The 19,934-nt window shown below is 37.6% G+C and overlaps 2 protein-coding genes across 2 annotated transcripts in view; one reads left to right on the top strand and one right to left on the bottom strand.

The window, feature by feature from the left end:
- The window catches only part of cenpp (centromere protein P), a 108,375-nt gene that overhangs the window by 58,517 nt on the left and 29,924 nt on the right, over positions 1-19,934 (bottom strand). The gene's annotated exons all lie outside the window — the stretch shown is intronic.
- On the top strand, positions 13,963-19,474 carry omd (osteomodulin). Its single transcript, XM_088917359.1, has 3 exons — positions 13,963-14,043; positions 17,289-18,259; positions 18,571-19,474. Exons 2-3 carry the CDS (start codon positions 17,311-17,313, stop codon positions 18,843-18,845), a joined length of 1,224 nt encoding a protein of 407 aa, XP_088773485.1. The 5' UTR covers positions 13,963-14,043; positions 17,289-17,310; the 3' UTR covers positions 18,846-19,474.

The raw sequence follows: 19,934 nt of genomic DNA on the forward strand, positions 1-19,934 counted from the left end.
GCAGGTGGGGCTTTTGTTTTACAAGCAGGCGAAGAGCCATTTTAATGCGGTGTGAGGACAGCTGTGCCACTGGAGGGAGCAATCTGCACATACATGTGTAATAGTATTTGCAATGTTGTTTACTTTATTTAGAAAGGATACTTTTCCTTTTACTATATAATTGCAGACAGCATGATTGAATAATAAAGGCAGCATGTATACTACAGAACATAGGAGGTGGCGGGGTTGGGCTGTCATCAGAAGGTGATTTTCAACAAGAGAACAGAGGTACTTAGTATTCCAAACATTTGTCTAGACTTTCACATGAGCTGTGGTTATGCAGAAACCGAAAGCCTTTGGAATGACAAAGATATAAAGGAGGTCTGATGATGCAGCCTTGCACCAGAAACAGTTGTGCCATATAAAAAACATCAAAGCCAATGCCCATTTTATTAAGTATTGTGCAGGGGTTAAGTTCTGGATTTTTAAACACAGTGTGAAAGCATAGAGTTAAATATTCACCATTTATGACAAAACAGTTTCAAATGAAACAGCTGTCTGTGTCTAAAAGAAGTTTTCTCACAGTAACTACTCTGCAATTTAGAGTGCAAGATAGCTCACTTTTTACTCCACTTTCTTCCCAGCTTCTAACCAGGTGTTTCACTTTTACAAGGTGTTCAGGTATTCTGCAGACTCTTCAAACCATTCCTCCTTTCAAGATAACAATCTCAAATCTTATTAACAGCCAGGTGCCCTGGATATTCACCATTCATTTCATGAGACAACATGTAAGCAAATTCCCCTTGCATTTAAGTGTAATCTCGAGTATTGCTTCTTCAAGTTGCTAGAGCATTCCCATGAAAACTCCTTTTTGTGGAGTGCTTTTAATGCAGGCATAAGGCATTTTAAGGACAAAAAATAACTACGACAAAATAAAAGCATCTGTACCATACTTGATTAGAAACCCTTTATCATATGTAAGCAAATTCCTTGCTTTTCATTTTAATCAGAACCGTTAGCCTGAGCCAGTTATTAAAATCAACACTATGGGTAAAAAACAAAACAAAAAAAGATTTCCCTGGTTTTGGCAGGTTAGTGCTTTGTCTCTATTAAAAAAAAGGGTCACAATCCATCTGTTTTACTCTCTTAATCACAAATTGGACGGACTTGCTATTTGAGAAAGAGGCTGCAAGAAGGAAACATATGGAACGAATCTGCAGGTTGGCCTGAACTCATTCTGCCACGTTTCACATACCGACGTCTCTTCGAAACTCAGAAACAGGTTTAAAAACATTTACCTTCACACCACCAAGACAGCATAATTCAGTCAAAGAAGCACCTGGTTTTACAAAGGATCCCAATAAAGGCAAAGGATGTTTAAAATGGATTTTTTTGCCATTTCTGATTACATGGCTAATGGATATTACTTCCTAGAAACCACAAATGTACAGTACACAATGAAAGATTTGGAGGGGCAATACACATAAGATTAATTGTAATTCTGATGGATCTGAGCTGATTATTACTCAGATTTTAGACAATGCCAAAAGTGGCTCTCTACAATGTTTAGAATGTTTCAGCCCTGAATACAACTCTTAATTTCTCATTATCCCTTTAAGGAGAATTTAAAAATGTTGGAATCATGGCATTAATTTGTTGTCCATTCCCCTCTTTTTCTTGAAAAGAAGATGGGAACTAGAAAAGAAGCAGACCTACCACAAACCACCCCAAATATATCCATAAGCAAACTTACACCCTATTTTTATTACTACTACCATGAAAGACATCGAATCTAACTAATTAAAATTACTATTCTAAAGCAGGTACCATTTTATCCTTAACACCCAGCCTGTCCTTTGAGCCTTTAAGCTTCATCAAATCTTCCTCAGCATAAAATTAACTTAAAGAGACTGAAAGAAAGCCTCAACTGCCCTGGGCCATGAAACTACTCATAGACATGTGTCAGCATTCACAGTGATCTTCTTGGGGTTCCCCAAAAGGCTATTTGGGGTCCCTCATCATTTCCTGATTTGGATACTGTTTTCACACAGTCAAGATCAAGACAGTTCTAAATGCAAAAAAAAAACATTTTAATTTTAATAAAACATGGATAAGTATTTAACAACTCTTTAATGTATTTCTAGCCATTCCTCACAGCTCCGTGAAGTTGTCCCCCCTACAGACAGCACAAACGAAATGAAACCCACCGCAATCGTTAGTGCTGTGTTTGTGCCGTTGAAAGTAGAGTTTGTGCTACTTTTTTTCCGAGATATAGCGCCTTGTTTTTTCGGGGTCGTGGCGTCACTCAGTCCCCCTACAATGTCGCAGGGAAACCAGATCGGTCTCATTCGTTAGTGCTACGTTTGTGCCGTTGAAAGTAACTTCCCAGCTTCTTTCTTTCCCGACCAGACAGACTCGGAAAACAAATTGCCCCCCATTATTTTCATCACAATCAGGAGTTCAAGTACCGAGTTTGTTGGTATCTGTAAACATCGTTGTAGATAGTCACATGATTACCCGAAATAACAAGGCGCTATATCTCGGAAACGAAAGCAGCACAAACACAGCACTAACGATTGCGGTGAGTTTCGTCGTTTGTGCTGTTCGACAGGCAGGTGGGCAACTTCATGAAGCAGGACAAGCAAACATGTCTGGGTCATTACATTGCAGACTGCAGAAGACTCGACTTCACCTGAGGATCCAACACACAGGCACCCACACCTGTGTCTTCAGAGCGCAGGTGTGCCCTTACGCTGTGACGTACAAAACAGCAAAGTCACGACCTCCAGATCTTTCAGTTGTGAACTTTTGATCAGTTGACCCCAGACTTTGCAGCCTTCACACGAATAAAGAGTCTTACATTTAGGGAGGAGCTACTATGTTAGTTCATTGGGTTAGGTGTTTTCTTTCCATTTTTAACCATGTTCTCGAAAATGTATTGCTTGTGTACTCCTTTGATTGGTGAAGAGACACCGGTTTCCAAATTACCGCTGGTACAACACGAGAGCCCATATTCACATTTTTACGTATTAGTTTCCAGATCGATATAATTTAACAATAAAAAACAGAATTGAAAGCACGAGCATAATAATATAATGATCATACACTTTACATTTCTATTCATTTTTGAAGTACAAAGCAGAAGGTGTTTCCCCTACCTTAAATATACGATTAAAAATTGTTCCAATCCCATGCATTCATTACATAAAGCAGCGGAGACAGCTATATTGCAAATAAAAATGTATTGTTTTCGAAGAGTACGGTACACTGTGAATCAATAACGACGTTAAAAAAACAAGCCGATGGTGTTATTTTGCAAATAAGTAAAGCACTTTAAAAATAGATTCTCATTGACGGTAAACAAGCCGATCCACCTGCAGCTGCTGGCTTGAACAGCTCTCAGACCCGTGATTGGCTAAACCCCCGAACAGCTCGGGCCGCGATTGGGTGAAGAATGAGAATCGACACTCTGATTGGGTAAAGCGCCACAGCGGAAGTTCTGTGTGTACAGTGTGTGCTGTATGAGCACGCTTGATATATACAGTAACACACCCATTGGTTTCCAATACTGATCAATCTAAGAGAAGTCGCACTGAGGTGAAAACTGAATAGCAGACAAAGAATGTCATGGCATCCACAGCGCGTTCACGACTCCGATAGCATGTGCGCGGATCACGAACACATCGTGATACCCATTGCGACTGGCGCATCACTGTCATGGTGCCACTGTCGCGACATTAAGTCCATATATTTCGATATAAAATACCCCGACAAAACGCCCCCGCCCCCCAATGTCGCGACATGGAGCCCGCATATCGCAATATGGCGTACCCCCGACAAAACGCCCACCCCCATGTCGGGACACGAAGCCCCGTATATCGCGATATGACATACCCCGGCAAAAATGCCCTGCCCCATGTCGCGACATGAAAGCCCCTATATCGCGACATGACAAAAACTGCCCGCTCATGTCGCGACATGAAGCCCGTATATCGCGATATGACATACCTCGGCAAAAGCGCCCTGCCCCATGTCGCGACATGAAAGCCCCTATATCGCGATATGACGAAAACTGCCACGCCCATGTCGCGACATGAAAGCCCCATATCACGATATGACAAAAACTGCCACGCCCATGTCGCGACATGAAGCCCATATATCGCGATATGACATGCCCCCGACAAAATGCCCCGCCCCCCTGTCGCGATATGGAGTCCATATGTTGCGATAGGACATACCCTGACTGGATATGCTCACCCCATGTCGCAAACACAAAGTCCATATATCGCGACACGTCCTATCTGGGTATATCATGTCCTGATATGAGACCTTTGTTGCGACAGTGGTGCCAGGGTGGCATGGAAGCAAGGCGCCAGTCGTGATATACACTGCCGCGATATACATGGGGTCCCTATCATGACATGCTGCGGAGGTCTTGTCACGATGGTATCCCACAGTTACGCGTTTGGCAACAGCGTGTCGCGATAGGGAAAGAGAAGGAAAACGTGCCGTATAAAATAAAAACCATAGATCTTTCAATCAGGGTGATTTTACATACATTACAACCAGAGGTTTATGTCATAGATGGTTAACTTGTTGGCATGCATCATGTCTTAGTATTATTCACATCTAAGGAGGCTCATATGTTTATGGATATTGATTGTCTTTAAAATGTTATGGGTACGAGCTGAACTGTAACAGAGCGCTTGAACTCGGCATGGTCACATGATCACCGGAAAAACAAGGTGCTATATTTTGGAAACAAAAGCAGCACAAACGTTACTTTCAACCGCACAAACGAGCAAAAGCATAGCACTAATGAATGAGGTGGGTTTCATCATTTGTGCTGTCTGTAGGGGAGCAACTTCACGGAGCGTTTACCTTGCCTTTAAATTTTCAGAGGACTTTCAGCATAACATACGAGAAGAACGCGCACGCACGTATGGGTTTCAGAGGTTGGAGTAAATGCATCGCCCCAAGGGTAATATCGAGTGAGGCACCATGAGAATAAAAACTACGAAGGTATTAAAATATTAAGTTCTGAAGATCTTGTTTGATCCTTCATGATGCTTTTAAACTTGTATGAAACCCACGAAATTATTCTATTTTTAATTTCGATGCCAAAAGACATCTAATTTGGAAATTCGTGACTCCCACAAGACTTAACACTGAATTGTTATAGTCGCATTACAGTACTAACCAAATCATCGTACCTTTAATTGCAAGAATGGTCTGCTAATAAAAGCGTCAAATACATGCTTTGGATGTATTTTAGCTCTGTAAACATCTTTCACTTAAAAATACTGCAGAGGCGACCTGAATAGTTATCTGTAAAATGCACACTCGCATCTATCCGTCAATATTATCTTAATGTTACTCATGCAGTCCAAAACTTGTAATTTGTTTACAGGAGAAATTTTAGAACCTCTTCGTGCTTAACTCCTACAGGTCGAGCATGTATCGAGCTGCTACAAGCAAACGCGTGCACTGGGAAGCTGGGAAGCAGCTGGGGAGTTACTTTCAACGGCACAAACCGGCACAAACACAGCACCAACGAATGAGGTGGGTTTCATCGTTTGTGCTGTCTGGGGGGGGGGGGGGGGGCAACTTCACGGAGCTATTCTTCACCTGTGCAATATCCATCCTAAACTGGAGGAGATGTATTACTAATGACAGGAATTATCTTCTATTAGCTTTAAGGTTTCATACTATTACATATACAAATGCATGCACAAAGAATAGACAAAATACAAAACGCACAAGAAAATTATTACACTGAAAAATCTTAGAACAGGAGTCATCCTGGGAGAAGAGTAGGCACCACTGTTCCAGTTACAGAGGTATAGCTGCAGGGCAATGTCATTTTTAATGAATTTGTTAGAAGTTACAAGTTAGAAAGTTAGAAATTAACACAAAGACATATGTAAGAACTTAAGCTTTCAGTTTTTCCATTCCAAAGACTTGAAACAAAATAGTCATTGAGAATTCACAGACATTAAAGATGTTGATACCTGGGTGGAAATCTGTTAACAAACGAATACTTTTTAATACCAGGTTCCCTGACAAATTCACTTGTAGCAGGCATTCTCACATCTGGCTCATCGTAGCCTTGCTTTAGATTTAATCATAATCACCAAGGGGCTGTATGGACTACTATCAGTGATAGAGCAATCTGATAGTTTTGCAGAAATGTCTATTTCAAACCACTGAACCACAACACCAAAGCAATATTATTGTGTAAAATCCAACATGAAAGAAAAAGAACCAAATTGATGACCATTGACAACTTAAACCCTAGAATCCCTAAAATGAGATCCTGCTGTGCTTTCCTTTTTTTGGACTTGTTCAGTAAACAGTGCTGGATGTCAACACAACTGGATGTGATAAACCTTGAATCATGTTTTGTCATTTATTTTTTTTTAAATCCAGTCTTTTAAATCCAGTTTTTGCAGCAAACCGTATATAATAAACTTACGTAAAATAAACAATAAAAAGTGAAGTAAATACCTTATAATTAATAACAAAATATAAAATTAACAAGTATAGAGCTAAGCATCACCAAAATTACACACAAACCAAAGAATAAATACTGTATCATTATCATATTAATTTCACAAGTCTCTTCAATGACATCTATGGAAATTATAATTTATTTCCAATTCTTAATTTAATATTTTTAACAGGGATGCAGCAAACCTTTACATCAAATAACAGAATTAACCTTATTACTATATAATTATCACTAGAAAACTTATATTTTTTTGCACCTTGGGAAACATTGTTAAAATCTACCATCTATGTACAAAAAATGTTGCTATTTTTGGGTTCTCCCATAGACTGTATATAAGACATCCAGGCATCCAAGTTCACAATATGTTCAGCAGTCTCAATTCTGTTCAAACACATTTCATCTTGATAAATGCGAGTTACGCCCAGATCCGAGAGTAGTACTCTTAAACTTAAAAGATGTAAATATCAGGTGCATTTTATCACTGAAATATAATTTATTTTAAGGTACAAAATTACTTTACAGCGTTGACACATCCAACTATTTTGATTAATGAGTTGTTTTGTGAATTAGGCATTACGTATGTTTTTTTTTAACAACTCTAAGACTGAGACTGCTTTAAAGAAGGTTCAGGCTTTCAGGGGAAAACTATGTTAAGACAGGAAAATTAAGTAAAAAGTACTTACATTCTTACAGTTTCATTTCTGAAAGATTCTGACAGGTTGAAGAACAAAAGTCAGGTTTTGCCAAGTTTTTTCTGATTTACTTAAAGATGCAAAAAAATACTTTTAAAACCAGTGCTTGGGAAACGAAGGATGAACCTCATGTACAATACAGTAGCTAAAAAACTGGTGAAAGAGCTCAAGGAGCCAAAAGGTTGAGTCATAAAAAGTTAAGTATAGATACACAGTTTGCAGATTTCCAAATGGCAATTTTACAGCACCTCAGAATGATTTAAAATGTCTAGAGAAACTTTATGAAAACACAATGTTAAGCATGTTTGAACTAATGTAGAATAAGTTACGAAAGATACTGTTTTGAGATCTTCCATAGTACCATTTGCAGACCTTGTGAACCACTACTAACACTGCACAAAGCTGCAGGTGATTTTAAGTCAATACATGTTAGGATACTCAGTCTTCATTTCTTCTAGAGTTTTTTAATGGTAACTGATACAGTAAGAGCCAATGAGAGTGGAGCTGTTGCCTGAAGATAACAGCTTCAAAGCCTGACTGTTTGAACTGAAAGTGATGGAAGAGGACTGTGTCCATCTTCCCGCAGCTGCTAAGGTTCTGCTGCTTTTGTTCCAGAATCATCCTGAAACCAGTTTCATCACACATCTGTTTTGGAGGATGTAGGCCTACTTAGGTGTGTTGGTCTCTTTGTCTTCAGTATTACTCAGCTGACAATGTGTTATAGTGCAAGGTGCACCCTACAGTACAATGAGGAAATAATTTATAATTGCCAATTAGAAATCTTTGAGGTTTGTAGTCCACTGATGTAAAATACATTACTAAGCTGCATGCCCTAAATTGTAATAACATGGTAGCTTCTTTTATAGCAAAAGATGAAGCTTTTAAGAAAGCAAAAATGGTGATTACACACATGAAGGTAGAATTTATCTTGCTAATGATGATTTTCTGCCTTGAAAAAGCACAAAACAAGAGATTTTTAAATGGAAAAGAAAAAATAAGCAGTATATCAGAGCGGAAACAGCCTTACAAATGCAACAATGGGACATAGTCCAACATTCTGTTTCTAATGACAACTCTCAATCAAGCACATAAAGAGTCATGGTACAGTACCTCCAAAAAATGAAATACTCAGATCAGCTTGGGCCCTCCACCCATCCTTCCCCTGAGAAATCCAAAGCAAAAAAAACAACTAACCAAAGAAGCTTTAATGATTTTCATAAGGCTCCATTTACCCTTGTTTTCACTGCAAGAAAGGCATGACCATCTAGCTTGTCTCATATAGCCAAACGAAACACAATACAAAACTTACTCAAGATGTTCCATGTGCACCTTTTCTAAGTTTGGAACAATAAAATGACATTGTCTTGTACAACTTTTTAGCATAAGATTCAATTCACAATACTTTTAAGAACTGTTTCTTTCATAGAAACAGTAATAACTTTCATATTTGAAAAAGTGAGCTGTTTTGGCTAAAAAAATGGCAAAACCTAATCTATGCTGTTTAATGAATGAGACACATTAAAAAGTGCACATGTATGCATACATACTGCAGTACCATTCAAAAGCTGGGAACAGCTATACAAAATGTTTACAGACTGACCGGTTTAATCCTTTTTTCCCCCACTGTAATCACTAGAATCATTAATATATTTGCATCTCTGAAGAGATTAGAGTGTCCTCTTTTGTAATAAACTATAGTCACTGGTGTCCAAGTGTGATAGTTGTCTAACATGTTAAACTTTTACTATCAAGTCTGTAAAACTGGAAGAGTTTGTGTGCTTCCCAACACATCAATATGAAAACATTAATCTCTTACTCTTTCTTACAAGAGTAAACTTTTCACAGCATGAACTTTTAAATATTTACTGCACCCACTACAATTAATCAGGCAACACAAATACCCACCACAAATGTAATGTCTTTATAACATTAGGAGGAGAGAGCTGCCATCAAAGTAATGAGGCATCTTTCTTAAAAATGTTTAATACATTTTTTGAAGAGAAGACTTATGTTCAAGTAAAGACAATCTTATCCAGGAACAATTTTTTTTTAGTCTTTCTTTGTGTTGTTTCTAAGCTTTTAAAGTACTTTGAATAAGACAGTAACTGTTAAGAGAAATCAACATATTTAATATGCAAGTACTTCATGCTCAATTGTAAGGGAAGGAATGGACCCACTCTTAGACAATTTAGCTCATGTCATATATTATTAAAAAGTAAAGCTGTGTAAGTTGCAAAGAAAGTACTGTATCTAAAGATTATAGAAAAGAACAACATAGCTCTGTCAAATAGGCACTTTATAGCACATTGTATTTTATATATTTCGCATAGATTAGCAACATATTCCAAAACATTGTACTCAATATGGCAGACGTATTCAACCATTTAGACTGGCAACATCTGTATGCTACAGATGAATCAAGCAAGTGATCTATGTAATGAAGAGAACACAGGTCCTTGGAGACAAAATAATACTTGGATTTTAGTCCTTAACGATTTCTAGGTTACTTAATGTGACAAGTCACCTGTTTAATTGACCACAGTGGACTTGTTCTGGATCTTTAGAAACTGGGGTTTTAATGAAGCTGCTGAACTGGGTCTCTCCAGAACCATGATTGGAGCTCTCTGGAATAATGATTTTGCATTTCAGAGAAACCTTACATGTTTCGGGTCCAGCTCAACATGAACTGAATGAGAAACAACTGCAGAGTTCCCTGCAAGTGGCTTAACGTCTAAATGAGTGCTTGATTTCATAAAGAGTTTCTGGGGATCTGGGGAAAAATTAATTACTCTAATTATTCTAATTACTCTAATTATTAATTAGAAAAAAAAACAAATTTTGTAACACAGGGAGACAGAGGGAGTCTCATGCTTGGTATGCAAAGCATAAAAGAAACATTTTCTTTTTCTTTAAGAAGGGTTTAGGAAAACAGAAATCAATACTAATCCTAAGATTCTAAGAAACTGCATCCTAGAATTTGGGCCTCCCTTTTCCACAGTGAATCTGACATCATGCGACTATTCCTCCAGACAGACATTAATTAATTACAGAAACCTCATTTCCTTCATTCTGACAAAATTAAAAAGCTATTCAGAGTCTAGATCATTAAACGCACACCAGAAAAAAAACTTTGGAATAAAATGATACTGTTATGAAATGAAACAATGTGAGATCATACAAAAAAATGATATTTTATTTTTCCATGAGCTGAAGGGCACCATGATTCAAGATTCCTACTGCAGCGCATTAAAAAAGGTGTATAACTTAGCACCCACATCACATATGGAGGCAAAAAGTGAGTGTATTTCATAAAAGACAAACAATGGGGTCTTTTACTTATGAGCAGTTTTGTTTCATTCAAGTAGCTTTCTTAAGTATCATTACATTAGAAGTGTCCATTCTTCCTTTATCAGAAAGTCACTGATGCCATTGCGGAATGAGTAGACTTGCATCAATGAAAGCACAGGGCACAAAGTGGGACTGTAAGCACATTGTTGCTCTCTCCCTGCACAAGACACTAGCCCACAGGAAAAAAGAACATTTAGACTAGCCAATCAATGTCTTCGGGAGATGGGAAGAAAGTGTAGCCAGGTGAATACCTGTATGAACACAAGGGGAACATACAAACTCCATACAGACAGACACATGAGGCCAGAATCAACCTAGGACCCTGGGCACTTTGAGGCAACAGCACTAACCATCATGCTTCCATGCTCAACCCACAAAATCACTATACAAACTATTAAATAACTGCTAGGACGAACTACTAGTCTCTCCTTTCCCAGTAGTCCAGTTCACATTCCTGGAACACAGGTTATATTTTTGAACTAGAGAGGTATAAACATTGTTCAGGAAAATATACAATAAATAACAAAGAACTTTTATACAATTAATTGACATGCCCTTAGCTTTGACTTGACAGCTCATGCTTAAGAGTTTAGATTATTAAAAACAACTGATCCTCAATCCATTATAGAGGAAAGGTTGTCAGCTTTCAGTTCTAAATTCATATTTGATTTTGTAACTGGGAAAATAAGACAAACATTTTGAAAAGCGTAGTACACCCAATAAACAGTGGGTTATCCAGTGTAACTGGGCCTCAGATGTCTTGAGACATAAAAAATGGAATGCAGGGTGTAGCTTTTCCAAGGATTTAATGACACTGACAAAACAGTGTGATAATATGGAAGCTTTTGTCAGGGCAGGGCAAAGAACAGCACGACATCTGAGTCATAAAAGTCAGTCTAGTAACCCTGGAGAACAGCCCAAGTATTAATAAACAAGCAATAAAACAAAAGTGTAAAAAAGGGGAGGAAGTAGTTAATTGCATTCAATATATAATTTAGTTCACAGTAACAGATTGCAACTGCTTTTTATTTTTGAAAGTTACATAAATGATGATGGTTATTATTAGATTTATTATTATTAAACAGATGGCACCTGAGATAAAAATCATCCAGTCTGCTGGTCACATGAGGACATGATTAGAAATGGCAGTAATCGGGCTATTCACCAAAAGTCCTGGGTTTTGAAGGTTTTGAAGGGGTAAAATGGCAGAACTCCTGTTAAACTTCTAACAGAGCAACTATTCTGCTGGAGAACAAAAAAAACACTTTGTTAACAGTCCACACAAGTCCTGGAAATCCAAAGTCAACAAAACAAAAACTACTTGAAGCTAAGAGAATTGCAGAGACATGACCTCAAGAAAAGGCAGCAGTGTTTCTTGACAGCAGCATCATCACCTTGTAGGCTGATCTCATCAGATCTCAGAAGCCAAACAAGGCTGGCCCTGGTCAGTACTGGCATGGGAGACGTGTAATGGAAGCTACACTGCTGCTGTTGGAGGTGGACACTCCACTCAAAGCGCTTTACAGGTAATGGGGACTCCCCTCCACCACCACCAATGTGCAGCCCCACATGGATGATGCGATGGCAGCCATAGTGCGCCAGTACGCTCACCACACACCAGCTATCAGTGGGGAGGAGAACAGAATGCCAATTCATAGATGGGGATTATTAGGAGGCCATGATTGGTAAGGGCCAATGGGAAATTTGGCCAGGACACCGGGGTTACACATCTACTCTTTTCAAGAAAAACCCTGGGATTTTTAATGACCACAGGGAGTCAGGACCTTGGTTTTACGTTTCATCCGAAGGACGGCACGATTTTATAGTATAGTGTCCCCATCACTATACTGGGGCATTAAGACCCACACAGACCGCAGGGTGAGCGCCCCCTACTGGCCCACTAACACCTCTTCCAGCAGCAACCTTAGCTTTCCCAGGAGGTCTTCCATCCAGGTACTGACCAGGCTCACACCTGCTGAGCTTCAGTGGGCTGCCAGGTGTGAGTTGCAGGGTGACATGGCTGCTAAAGGTGTTGTTGCTGGGCTACCAGGTTGGACTCTTCCCTCTGGACCAGAATTTCCAAACGCAATGCGCTGGTATGGAAGGAGGGGCAGGAGGGGCCAAACAATAGGTTTGGGTAGCTACTCTACCTAAAGGTTCCTGTTAATTTAACTGGTGGAGTAGTTTACTCACCTGATCTACAGTGTTCTGAGGCTGCAGGCACTTAAATGCTTCCTTTTATCACCTTGGTGGGGGCTACACTTCAGAGGTGGAAGAAGTGGGAACACATCTGCATGTAAAGTGCTTTGCAATCCTTTGGGATAAAAAGTGCTTTTATGGTGGAATTCTTATTCGTTAATAATCAGCTACCAGTGAAGTTGTCACCAGGAACCATCTAGCATATTCACAGCCGCTGGTGCAATGGAAAAGCAGCAAGATGTAGTTCTGGGACATTGGCTGGGTACTAACGTGGTCCTTTTCAGCAAAGGAAATGTTTCTTAAACACCTGCACTGCACAACTGCAAAATATAACACCACTGTCTGTCAGTAACTGGGGTGCATTTCACACTGTTGGACAGACATGACAACTCTTGTGGGCTATTCTTGACAAATTGTTGACTGGTCTGGTAAACACAATTCCTAAGGACTCCCCTAACAAAGACTTAAATTGTATAGATGAGGATTTGTCATCTCACCAATATGGGAAAATGTAGCATCAGAATGTACTTAGCCCAGTCACCAATTTTATATGTTGTTCCAGAATTTAAAAAAATGTTTCTTAAGGCTTAGTCTCTAATGTCGACTCAGAAATATCACACTGTACTGCTTCATTCTAAGCACTATGATCGCAACTGTTCCTGCGTTTATTGAAAGTCTGCGTCTTATTACAAAAAAATTCAGCCACAAGATCCCAAATACTTCTCATTAGATCTTCTTTTTTTGACACCTCACAAGTGCTCACTGAAATTTGGAGGGAGACCAATTAGGCACTCTAAGCTGCTCTTTGCTGACGAAGTCACGTAAACATTTCTAATGAGACCCACCAGAGTGCATGCTTGCAACCATAAACTTACAAAAAACACCCACAGGAACTTAAGGTTTGACAAAACAGTCACTGAAAGACACCAAGGCCATAACAATACCAAATCACAAAGCACATCTTGTATCGTTTAAATGTCTATTGATCCCTTATGTTTAGTCTTGAAGGAAACTTGTACTTCACCTCAACCCAAGAAAAGAAAAAAGATGAAACCACAAGACTTGACTGAGGTCACTGAGCACATGGACCTGTTTGCTTCCAAAATAATTTGCTCTATGGAGAGACGGTTTTTAATCTAGTCCAAAGGCATTTAAGCAGCAGTACGAAGCACTTGAAGTACAGCAGATTCCAGACGGAGAGCAGTGGCTTCAATCATTTAACCTTAAGGGATCAGACACAGTTCTGGGAATCTGGCTTCAATTTAAAGGAATCGGGTGCTCTTCACCCAGAGAACCAAGAAAAATATCTATCAGGTATGATATTAAAATTTGCTTTGAATGAAAACTACAGAATCATTGATGTAACTGCTAAAAAAAAATCAGAATCAGATGTGTGGATAAATACGTATTTAACTGTTTTAATGTTTATTTTAAATTTTAAAAAGAGGTAGATGGATGTGAATTGCATCTATAAGTGATTTGAAAATGATTACTACTGAATAAATTCAACTTCTTACATTATAGTCATAAACACGTTTGCAAGCAATTAATTGAAAACAAATAATAATGGCACCCCTGTTTATTCAATGATTAAACATTTTGTCAATGTTAATTTTAACTATAGTACTTTCATTGATACTGTTAAGACTTAGATTTGAGCAATTGAAATGTCTTACATTAACAGGGTGTCAGAAGTGATCTGGAACTGCATAAGTGGTGAAAATATCAAATGTTTTATTGTAGAATTAATCTTTTGTTAAAATTAATGTTTCATCACCTGTCTGTTTGGACAATTGAAAACAACATTTGTTGGCCACTACAATTTGCAATATAAGATGCAATTGCAGGGATAGTAGGAAATAAAGATTTTATAGGACAGTAAAGTCATCCATGTGTGTATAACTGGAATACAAACAATAAAGTTAGAATTACTATTATTCTATTTTATGGTGCATTTTCTCTTGCTTATGTAAATGCCATAAATTATATACTATGCTTGAGAACAGATTCATGTCCTGGGAGTATCTACGTATGCATAATTACATACAAAAAATACAATAGTCCTGTTGGCAAAATCTTCTGATTAATTCTTGATTTTTTTATATTTACTGTTGTGTGCTTTAGGCTGTAAAATATTTTAGTACAAAAACAAGATGAAACAAACTCATCAAAATCAAAGATCAATATAAATATGAATTGAAAAAAATCATTTTAATTCTGACATCATCACTTCTCTGACAAGTAATGGTCCATCCATTGCAGTGCACAGGCGAGCAGCACTAAGAAGCTTTATTGCCAAGAATCTGCATGTAGTTTTCTTCAATAACGAGAAGCAAAAGTGTTCCATGAAGGAACTGCAAATTCAGCAAACTTACAGTTCAACAAACAAGTCAGTTACTGATTTGTCTAACTCCAGTTTATGGTTCAACAGTATGCCTCTACATATCCAAAAGTGACTTCATTTTGTCTGATTTTAATTTATCAAATTCAGATGAGACAGTTTTACCAAATATGTTCTGCCTATTATTAAACAGCATATTATATATATATTTATTAATGTAATTCCTTCCTTACTACTAAGGTATAAGGGAAAGATGACCTATTGATGAGGTGAATTGCTCCATCTGAAAAGGAAAATGCATCATGCAATAAAAGAATTAGTTTTTTTTAACTATAACACTACATAGAAAACCCCAGAAATCTATCTGTGGGCAAGAAGTAAACTACCCCTTCTGTGACATTTAAAATCCAAAAAGTCACCCTATGATCTGTACCATACTTTGACCAGAAACAGTGTTCTAGTGTCTGAGCAGAAGTTTTCCAGACATCCAAGAAGAAAACACATTATGCCAACAGAAACCTGCTTTTTGTAAAATGTAGTAAAATGGTGTGCAACCTAAGACAAAACTGTGAAAACAGGCATCGTTCTGAAATGCTTTCTTTATAAAAGACTGTTTCAATATAAAAAGAGCCTTTTTTCCAGAAGACCCTTGTAAACCTGGGCAGCAGTGAGATTACAATGACAAAAGCCACTTTGCAATGAACTCATTCCCAGAGACATTCAACAATTCAAGAGATATTCTGGCAATAAAAATGTCTCTGAGTTACAGCTGGAAATCAAAAACATGTACTGTACACAGAGCCATGGTGCCACGGACCACCTGGCTGGTGGCAGACATCAATCATCTTGACAATAAGCTTCCAGGCATTTCAGATCAATATATCAAACACATGTTCTTTCTAAAAAAATAGAAGAGACCACCTACAAGAAAACCGTATATTTTAAATTACACTGTCACGATAACGATAATCAGATTTTTTTTTTTTCAAACAAGATGGAGAGGAGTCTCAGAACTCCCACAAGGTCTAAAAAATGTTCAATAGCAGCTCTAGCCCCTGGCAGTGGTGCAGCAAGGATCAGGTTACAAAGAGACACTGGGAAATTAATAATGGGCCACGTTTCAAGCCTGTCATTAATGGTAGCTATAACAAAACAATTTGCTTGTCTAATATCATTTTTACAAAAGCAGCTTAGCATTTAATTCACTAAAGTATGTATAATTTGGGGCTGGACTTTCAGAATGGTCCAATTTACAACAGAGTATTTGGGTTCCAATTCTGAAAACTACCCCTGTGACTGCACCCCTGGTTGCTGGGCTGTATGTAGAAACACAATGATCTGTATCAATCCACTTTTTCAATGGGCCATCTTTTTTCAACACCTAACTCTTTCAATGGGTATTGCTACAGAAGTTTTAAAATGTGTTTTTCCCTCCTTAGAAGCTATACAAATGTGAGACGTCAGCCTCACACACACACACACACACACACACACACACACACACACATTTATCACTAAACACATTACATGTATATTACATAACAATGTATATATCTCACTATTCACCTGATGAAGGAGTAATCTGCTGTGGCCACAATCTGTGTGGAGAACTGTCTATGCTCAGATTAAAGTAAAATTCACACTTCACTATTCTAGGGTTTGTCTAAACCTACAGGACCTACTGGAGCTCTGTGTTTCTAGCTGTCCTCTCAGTCTTAATTCAGATAAAATTGTGCTAAAAATACCAACACCTAGGATGCTTAATGTTTTTTCCTGTCTATGAAATTAAGTTCCTATCTAAAAAAAAAATTTAATTCACATAAATATTTTTGTTGACACACAGTGTTCCAGGTTTTTGATGTTTATCAATATCTCCCTAATAAAATGCAATTAACAGTCATTGAGTCTTCACTAGATTGAAATGTAGCAAATCTTATTTTTTTAGTTACAGTATAGGGTGTGGTAACATTATTATCCATAATTCTTTCAAATATTATAGTTTTAAACACTGCTTATTTCCACTTTGAAGGAAAAAATAGTTCACTAACTGGTGATAGTAAACAAGCAAAAATGCTTTTAAAAGGACAAAAGCACAATGTTTATTATAAAGTAAGGTCAGTGCAGGTATGAATAATGACATACATTAAGCAGCCTAAACTGGATTTCCAGAAGAGCCATGCTAACAGTTATTATAAATATATATATTTTTTTTTTACAGGTGAGGCAGGCATAACTGAGCCATGGGCAATCAAAATCAATTGCTAGTAATCATCCTTCTCTTTGGTATGGAAGTTATGTGTCAGGATTATATTGACAACTACAGCCCTATATATGACTATGATGTTGAACCAACAAAGCAACCAACTGACGTACAAATTCCTTCCCCAACTACTACTGACTATGCTGATCCATACATGTATTACCCATATGAGTGTGCCAGGGAATGTTTTTGCCCACCTTCCTATCCGTTTGCAATGTACTGTGACAATCGGAAGCTGAAAAGCATTCCCAGTATTCCTCGTCACATCCGTCACCTATATATTCAGTTCAATGACATCGAAGCTGTGAACGCAAAATCCTTCACAAATGCGACATCTCTTAGAGAAATTAACTTGAGCCACAACAAGATAAAGTCCTCTATGGTGGACCGTGGTGTTTTTTTCCAAATAAAACAACTGCTACAACTTCACTTAGAGTACAATAATCTGGAAGACATTCCAGCCCCTTTACCAAACAGTCTTCACAGACTCTTTCTTGGGTTCAACAAGATCTCTAAGTTGTCAGCAGATGCCCTGCAAGACCTGACGAATCTCACAATACTTGATCTCTGCAACAACAAGCTCATAGATGCTGCCGTTAAAGGAAAAATCCTGACTCGTATGAAAAGGCTCATGCAAATTAACTTGTGCAACAACAAGCTGAAATCCATGCCATCTGACCTGCCAAGTTCTTTACTGCAACTGTCGTTGGAGAACAACTCCATCTCTTCTATCCCTGAAGGGTACTTCAAGAAAACTCCAAATCTCATATCCCTTAGGATATCGTTCAACAAACTCAAGAATGTTCCCTACAAAGTATTCAACATGTCAGATCTGATGGAGCTAAACCTTGGTCACAACCAACTGTCTAAAGCCTTCTTTATCCCACGAGTCCTGGAGCACCTATACCTCAATCATAATGAGTTTGTTGGTAGGTTCTGTTTTGCAGACATTTTGATTTTGCTTTTGTTCTGGGCATTTAGTTAAATCTTAATATTAAATGGTGCATTTATTCTGCATGGTGCATTCATAGGTTCTCCAACAAATATACAGTACATATGCTTAGTCATTCTGTTAAATATGTTTTTGAAGGTCAACTTTCTAAACTTAAAAAAACATTCAGTAATGTATTTCATCTAGCAAATTCTGTAAAATATAAATCACAATATAGTCGTCCTGCTCAAATGCTGTTTTTTTTTACTAAATATCTATTAATGAAAAACTTTTCTTTCTGTTTTACAGATCTGAATGTTTCCCTTTTGTGTCCTACAATTGATCTATTAAGACCCAATCTGCTTACCTACATTCGCATTGATCAGAACAGGCTGAAAGGCCCAATAAACTACTACATCTACCAGTGCTTCCCACGCATTCAGAATATCTTCTATGGTGAACAACAGGTCATTGAAAACTACCTCCCACCTCCAGTATTCCAACCAGGGCGCCCCCGTTTAAGAGGAAATATACCTGCTGAGCCCGAATCAGTACTAGTTGAAGAGTATCCAAATGAAAACTGAAAGAACTGCTATATTTATTCATAATGCTAAGAAGTAAAATTGGTACTCAAAAATACAGTGGTTTTATCTTTGTACTCAGATCAGTTAAGTATTCACCCCTATCCAGTTCTTTACAGTTTCAGAAGAAGGCTTGTGACTGTCCTTGAATTCTCCTTGTTTGATCAGACACATTGTTTGATCAGACATTATTAACAATGTATGTATGACAAGTAATGCAAAGAAGGAGAACTGAACAATTTCTAGGTTATCTACAAAAACTATCTTGCATATTAGGCTTGAATGTGTTGGCTGAATAGTTAATGCATGATATATATATTTAGTTCTGATTAGTTTTGTTTATGAATAATGTAGGCATGAATAATTGACTGGTACACAAGTCAAAAAATGTCCTCTTCTCTGCATGTTAGGCTTCTATCAGTTGAAAAATGAAAATGAGTTAACCAGCTGTTCCCTTTTTTATTTAACCTGGAAAAATAGAGATGATTTTCCAAGTACAAAGATTCAGGATTAATTCTACTCTCAACTGTTTGTTTTTATACATACTGTAGATGAATACTTGACTTTTTCATGCTTTGTGGACCTTAACAAGCCAGTGTACATAATAAAACAATTAAAATATCTTGGCAGCATTCCATGGAACAGTGGTTTAATAGCAATCAACACTAAATGTATTTTGAAATCTGAAATGTATAAAAACAGTAAACAAAGGTTACTGGAATATTTAATATGTTGTGATTGTGACACAAAAGAATCCTACTATCAACATTTAAATATAAGTTTCTACAATTGCATAAGTGACTAAGAAATCTCATCCTGGTTTATTTTTCATGTTTGTTCTCAAGAAGACCATGGTCCGACTTTGAATTTTGAATGCTTTGGAAAGACTTCCAATCTTCTCCATTCAAGATTAAAAAGATTTTAGTTTTTTTAGTCTGTCAGAGTAGGATACACATTTGAAAGACAGAATAAATATTGTCACTCTTCGCAGGACTGAATACAAAGCAGCAATACAATTTTTCAACATGGTAAACTACTGTTCATGTATAGTACTCTAAGAGAAAAGAGGACATTGTACAATTTTGAAACAAC

This window comes from Atractosteus spatula, chromosome 5 (assembly GCF_055471065.1).
Source record: "Atractosteus spatula isolate fAtrSpa1 chromosome 5, fAtrSpa1.hap1, whole genome shotgun sequence".
NCBI classification, from domain to species: domain Eukaryota; kingdom Metazoa; phylum Chordata; class Actinopteri; order Semionotiformes; family Lepisosteidae; genus Atractosteus; species Atractosteus spatula.